Below are 6,633 nucleotides of genomic sequence, written 5' to 3'. Positions count from 1 at the left end.
TTCTAAAAGAGGAAACTTTTTGAGCAACGGAGGATTTTGTGTAGAGTAATGTTATTCATATCGTATATTTATATTATATTTTCATACCACTTTAGCTGGTATTTGTTACATCATTTGAAAAATCCAAGGAAAGGAAGGAGAAAGACTCCTCGTATATCACAATCATCATTTAATTAACTAGTTTTTCTTAATTATTATTTTATTAAATAATAAACTAAATTTGAAAATCTGATTAATTCAAATGATGTGGTAGTCCACATCAAATGTCACCTAAGATGGTATGAAAATGTGTTACAAAGGCATGGTACGAATAACATTACTTTTTGTGTCACAACATCACAAAGAAGCGTACTTTTATATGTACTCACAACTGTAAACAAAAATAAATGTGGAGGAAGAAACCTGAACACGTGTAGCACAAGACTGTGCTAACCTTAATTCGATATATACCGACTTTTCTATATATCAATGTCTAGTTGACTTTTCAAATTACTAAGATCGTTATTTAAAAATTAAGTGACTATGAGATACAAGTCTTCATGACCTAACCTCGTTTAGGACATTATTTTCATATATACCTTAAATTCTACTCTACGAACTCATTCATTGTATATTATTACTACTATATAATTATCTCTTCTTCAAATCTTATCACTTCCACTCCCTTCTTCCTCACTCGTCATTTTTTTTCTCTCTGAAAACAATTCAACACCATATATTGACTTAATCGTGACCGATTGAGAGAAAATAATCAAACTCCAACAAAATTAACTTTTAGGATACAACTCCAACACTCATCAGCTCCTTTTTGACATGGACAAGGATTGTCTGCCCTTTCATTTTCAGTGTCCTCCTGTTTTATGTAGTCACGGTTAAGCTACGTTAATATTTTATATTATTTTTTTATAGAGATAATAAGATAAAAATAAATAATAATATAAAATATTGACGTACCTTAACTATAATCACACAAAACTAGAAAGTATGAGAGGACACCGCAAGTGGAAGGCTCTTGTCCTTTTGACATTACAGCCAGTTCGACATCTCCCGCACCACGTGGCGATACGCCACGCTAAGGCGGTTTGAGAATCACGTGACTCGCAGTGCCCCCTTCGTCCCAAAAGTTATAATTTTCCCATGTGTATAAAGTAAAAAAAAAAAACATTTAATTTAATTTAAAAAAAATAAAAAAAATAACACCCTGTTTGTTGTCTGGCTAGAGAGAGAGAGAGAGAGATAGGAAAGGAGAGAGAGGGCACAAAAAATGGGTAAGGTAGTGGAAAGGAAGAAGAAGAAGAAAGGACGGCCCTCTCTTTTGGATCTTCAAAAACGGACTCTCAGAGAGCAGCAGGAGCAATTACAACACCAGCACCAGAAGCGAAAGCCCAATTCTGCCCCTCATTCCAACCCTAATTACAGGACTGCCCCTACAGAATCCGCCCACGCTTCCGTCCGGCGATCCACCCGCCGCAACCCTAACCCCGACGGCAATTCCAACGACGAGGACGAGGAAGAGGACGAAGACGACGCCGTTTCGGCCGGGAATCGCCGCGAGAAAAAACTCAAGCTCGTCCTCAAATTGCCCTTCGGCAATCAGAAACAGTCGGCCAATTCCGGGTCTTGGAACTCCCCCGGCGTTGGCTCCGAGTCCAACGCCGACGACGATGGCAAAGACAGAACCGACCGGAAGCGCAAGATCAATGCGATCGGCTATGGATCTGGACTCGCTCACCCTCAAAAGGTATTTCAATTTTGGGGCTTTGGGTGAAATGCCAGGATTTTCAATTGGTTTTTTGTTTTTTTTTCGCGGGTTCGAAGCGCCAAAATAAAACCCTCCTTTTTTTTCAGGTCTTTTTCTGTGGGTCTGGAAAACTATACGTTGACATTATTATTTCAAAATTCCTTGAATTTCGCACCTTTGAACTATGTTTTTGTCAGTGTTTTTTTTTTTTTTCCTAAAAATCTTTAGTAAATAGGGTTGACCCGGTCGGTCTTTATTAATTTTCTGCAGATCTGCATAAATTTCCCAAAAAGTATTTAACTTTGATCATAATTGTCAGTCTTTTCTTAGATTTTGTTGCTTAAATTCATGTTTATTTACTAACCCTTAATAATGATTAGACTGTCATATCGATCTGCCAAAAGTTTAAATTTGCCTTTTGTCTTTTTTTCCAATTTTATAATTTTTATTTCACAGTTTTTGCAACTGTATTATTTGCCCTTTTGGGGTCCTTTGAATTCCTGGCTACTTTGCCTTTTCACACCCACAATGGAAAAATATAAATTTGCTGTTTTTGGGTTACTGACTTTAATTTTTTTTACTTTTGCAGGGTGAGAAGTCAATTCCTGCTGCAAACCCAGCAAGCAGCCTACGAGGTTTGATTTTTACTAAATTTAGTGGAAACAAATTTGATCTTTTTTTTTTGGATTTGGATTTGGAAGCTGTGTATTTGACAGCATTGAGGTTATAATCATGTGCAGGAGGGAGAACAACGTTGGACTCTGGACCCTCTACCCCTTTGCCTGATAAAAATTTGCTGCTGTTCGTTCTCGACAGGCTCCAAAAGTGTGTTTTTTGGGTTTTCTGGATTTGTGTTTTGCTTGCTTTACTGCAGTAGCTTTAGAACATCACAGTTTGATGATGTTTGATTGTTTTTTTTTTTTTTTTTTCAGGAAGGACACGTACGGTGTGTTTTCTGAACCAGTGGACCCCAAAGAGGTTGGGTTATATAAATGGTGATGCATTAACTTCCAGGATTTGTGTAAAGATTTCTTTTTTTACACTGACTTTTTTTTTTCTTCTATGTTATGCAGCTTCCGGACTACCATGAAGTAATAGAGCACCCTATGGATTTCGGGACGGTGAAGAAGAAACTTACGAGTGGAATCTACTCCAGTTTGGAACAGTTTGAGGTCAGTTTACTCTGATTTCATCGTCTTTTTGTCCTCCTTGTTCTGTTTGAGATCCCGCGATGGTTTTGGTGTTATCTTGTACCGGTGTTTGATGTGTTCCGGCATGCTGTTTGAATGGGTTGATTATGAGATGTCCTCATTTGGAATGAGGTTTACTTGCAATTATTTTAATAGCATGTTACCCACCGTATCAAAGTCTGTCGGCCGAAAATTCGTCCTGCGTGTCCTATGGTGAATGTTCATAAAAGGTTACCATGTTTGAGTATATAATCAAATGTTCAACACCCTGAAATTTGGGCCACTGACATGTTGCTTTGGTAGTTATTGACTGTATTATTTCCTCCCTGTTTAGTTTAAGCAATAACAGTTTACCATGTTTGAGTGCGATGGTTTGCTTGATGTTAACCTTGGATGTTTCAAAAATATGTTTTCCTTCAAAACCATTTTGTTTAATAACTTTTTGGCTGTCTTTTGGTACTGACTGTTGAATTTTACCATTTAGTATCTTCATGGAGTACTACGTGACAAATTGTGTATTTGACTGCTGAAAATTAGCACTAGAATTTGGATTGTGCCATTGACGAAGGGGTGATTATCTAAAATTTTCATTTTTGCTAGAACGTTGGCCTATCAGAGTTAAAATTTAATTTTATGAACTTGCAGGATGATATTTTCTTAATCTGCTCCAATGCGATGCAGTACAATGCCCCAGATACCATATATTTTCGACAGGTACAGTTTGATCCAGCTCCTTTCTTACTTTGTTTGAGGTTATTTGTTTGTTGACTGAACTTCGATGACTTCTTTCCAGGCACGCTCAATACATGAGCTTGCGAAAAAGAATTTTGAAAATTTGAGGCAAGATAGTGATGATAATGAACCAGGACCAAAGGTCGTAAGAAGAGGCAGACCACCAACAAAAAATTTCCAAAAGAAACTGGGCAGGCCTTCCTTGGACCGTGCTGGTTCAGAGGTCTCAGATGCCACTCTTGCTAGTGGGGCTGAAAACACCGCATTGGATCTTAGAAAAGGATCTCTTCTTTCAGACAAGTCTGGTTTGGCGGGTTTGCGGAATAATGATGTTTATACTAATTGGTTGACGGATAACAAATTTGAGAGGAATGATGATGTCACAGGTTTGATTTGCTTTTATGTGCATCAATTCTGGTATTACTTGTCCATTTAATAGGCTTGGTGGATCTTTGATTAATGTTGATATTAAACTGCAATTTTTTCAGGTTCCACAAGGGGTAATTCGAAGCTTGGGAAAAAACAATTTGTGTTTGATGAGAACAGGCGTAATACATATAGTCAATCTCATCCTTCAGTCGGTGGACGAGAGTCATCTGTATTGACTACATTTGATGGAGAAAGGAAACAGCTGATGGCTGTATGTATATAACTTTGTTCAATTATACTTATGTCCGTGCCTGAATTTTGCCCCAAATTTGTATAAGGACTGCGTATATTGGTGTCTTAGATATATTTAGAGGTTACTTGTTTGCTAGTGGATGGTCATGACCCGTCTTGGGTGTTATTTTAATTGGACAAACCATAATAAAGGAAAAAGGATATTAGACTTATGATTAAACGATGCAGTAGGTTTGGACATGCTGCTTTCTGCCTTTTGGTGGATGAATTTGTATGTGCTATCTTTTGTGTGGAGTTTAATTTGTGTGGTCTGCTGACTTGTCTTTTATGTGAATCAGGTAGGGCTTCACTCAGACTATGGTTATGCAAGGAGCCTGGCTCGATTTGCTGCAAATCTTGGAGCTGCAGCTTGGAACATTGCCGCAAAGAAGATCGAAAGGCCTTTGCCCCCTGGTGTTAAGTTCGGCCCAGGGTGGGTTGGAGAAAATGATGTTGCGTCACATAGGCCACTGTTATTAGCCTCAGCCTCACTAGGTCAGCCATCTTCATCAGAGCCCTTTCCCATTCGTCCAAATGCATCTTCTGCTGCAACATCTTGCTCTGTTGAGTCTAACGGAGATAAATTGTCAGAGAAGTTGTTGGGACATAACTCATCAAAGAAGCCATCGGGACATAACTCATCAGAGAAGTATGTGCCTTCTATTCCTTCAGCACTGGATGACAATAAAAGCAGTTCTCTTCCTCTGTCTGCTGCTACCTTATCACCCCCCATTGTTGCTAATAAATCTCCTGAACCCCTCCCTGGAAAAGTAGAAACTGCTGTAGGATCAAACACTCGTACTGGGTTTAATATGCTGAGCAGCAATCCTGGTTTAATGAGGCCGAGGCCTCCATTTCAGATCCATCAGAATTCCGTATTCCAACCTGGGATCAACGGATTTAATGGCACAAACGGATTAAACATTCCTGCTCAGATGAGAAAGCTAGTTGGAGCGGCAAGGCCCGGTGGTTTTAACTTCCAGTCGTCTCAAATGCTTGATGAGGTCTCTAGGACTAATGCTAACTTCCATTCAGCTACTTCAAACAGCTTAACTTCGGAAGAAACTAAACTCTCTGAAACTCCAGGTACGATAAACTCTTCCCCTTCATTACTAAGTCCAGTGAATGAGGCAATGGCAGCACGGACAACGGGGACTCATACCCGCCCATCTTGGCAAGGATTGTCGTAACAACAGAAACCCGATTCAGGGTTGTCACCCCAACAAAATATCCGATTCAGTTCCACCAGAGCTGAACCTCAGGTTTCAGTCCCCAGGGTCCCCTCCCAGTTCTAGCCGGGCTGATTCAGCGCAGCCGGGTATAGCATTGCAGCTCCGATAATAATCCATTTTCTCCCCTTCCCATTTCCCATTCTCCTTCGATTAAGTTAACCAATAGAATGGTGGGTGATTCAGTTGCTCCTTCTAGTGACGAGACCACAGCCGGTCTCTCGACATCGAGCGCATCCCCACTCGACCGTAATGTAAAGGAGTAGATTGTTCTTGTACAGATTAATTAATGTATCCTTCCTAATGCTAATTGTTAGGGCCACAAGTAAAAAAAAGGCTTCATTAGTGAGGTTAGAAAGAAACCATGATTTAGGTTTAGGATGTTTGTCTGAAGATGTAGGATAATCTGTTTTTAACATTTATCTGAGAATCCTTGTTTAGTCCAAGGATTGTAATCACTGTATGGTTTCTGATGATGTAATGTTATTTCACACATTTGAAATATTTGTTATTAGTCTGAAGAAATAAAACTTCACTTAAGATTGCATCAGGTGCATTTCTCTCGCCGTTAAAGAGTCTTCCTCCTCAATTCACTGATTATCGGGTTTATACCCTCTCCCTTTTCTGTCAGCGTAGATTACAGTAAAATATCGTTTATACTTAAAAACATTTTCTGCATGCCTGAGATTATTCAATAATATGTGTTCATACGGCGTCCTGATATGCAAGACATGACTGGTTTATTACTTCTACATTGATGTCCTATCAAAAAGGATAACCGACACGACTTCTGACTTTTGAAAAACTAATGCAAGCGACTTTATGCAGTGCCCAAAATTTTCAACGTTTCATGTCAAATTGCACGTCATTTTGTGGTGTGGGGTATATTAAGAGATTTTTCAGTGTTTTCGAAATATAGGTTGATATATCATATGTATTATATAGATGGAGGAGGGGTTTTTTTTTTTCACTTATCCGTTCACTTGTATTATGGCATATGAGATGTACGGTACCGGTCAATGTTCTGAGCACAATGAAAAATTTCTCATACTTATATATCAGTGTTACTCTCGCGATGAAA

At 38.9% G+C, this 6,633-nt stretch overlaps 1 protein-coding gene across 2 annotated transcripts; it reads left to right on the top strand.

Moving 5' to 3' along the window:
- The first annotated feature begins 1,158 nt into the window (after window positions 1-1,158).
- On the top strand, window positions 1,159-6,141 carry LOC137729166 (uncharacterized). Of its 2 annotated transcripts, XM_088678342.1 has the most exons (10): window positions 1,165-1,741; window positions 2,331-2,376; window positions 2,482-2,566; window positions 2,674-2,719; window positions 2,815-2,913; window positions 3,577-3,645; window positions 3,725-4,049; window positions 4,152-4,303; window positions 4,623-4,818; window positions 4,915-6,141. In XM_088678342.1, the coding sequence occupies exons 1-10, from the start codon at window positions 1,265-1,267 to the stop codon at window positions 5,511-5,513; spliced, it is 2,094 nt and encodes a 697-aa protein (XP_088534468.1). In that variant the 5' UTR covers window positions 1,165-1,264; the 3' UTR covers window positions 5,514-6,141. The 2 variants fall into 2 exon arrangements, with proteins under 2 accessions (XP_068324115.2, XP_088534468.1); XM_068468014.2 differs by having other exon boundaries at window positions 1,159-1,741; window positions 4,623-6,141.
- Window positions 6,142-6,633: the final 492 nt, after the last annotated feature.

The sequence above is a fragment of the Pyrus communis genome, chromosome 10 (genome assembly GCF_041283825.1).
Source record: "Pyrus communis isolate YQ-2024b chromosome 10, ASM4128382v1, whole genome shotgun sequence".
Lineage (NCBI taxonomy): Eukaryota > Viridiplantae > Streptophyta > Magnoliopsida > Rosales > Rosaceae > Pyrus > Pyrus communis.
This window is presented reverse-complemented; position numbering and strand designations above follow the sequence as displayed.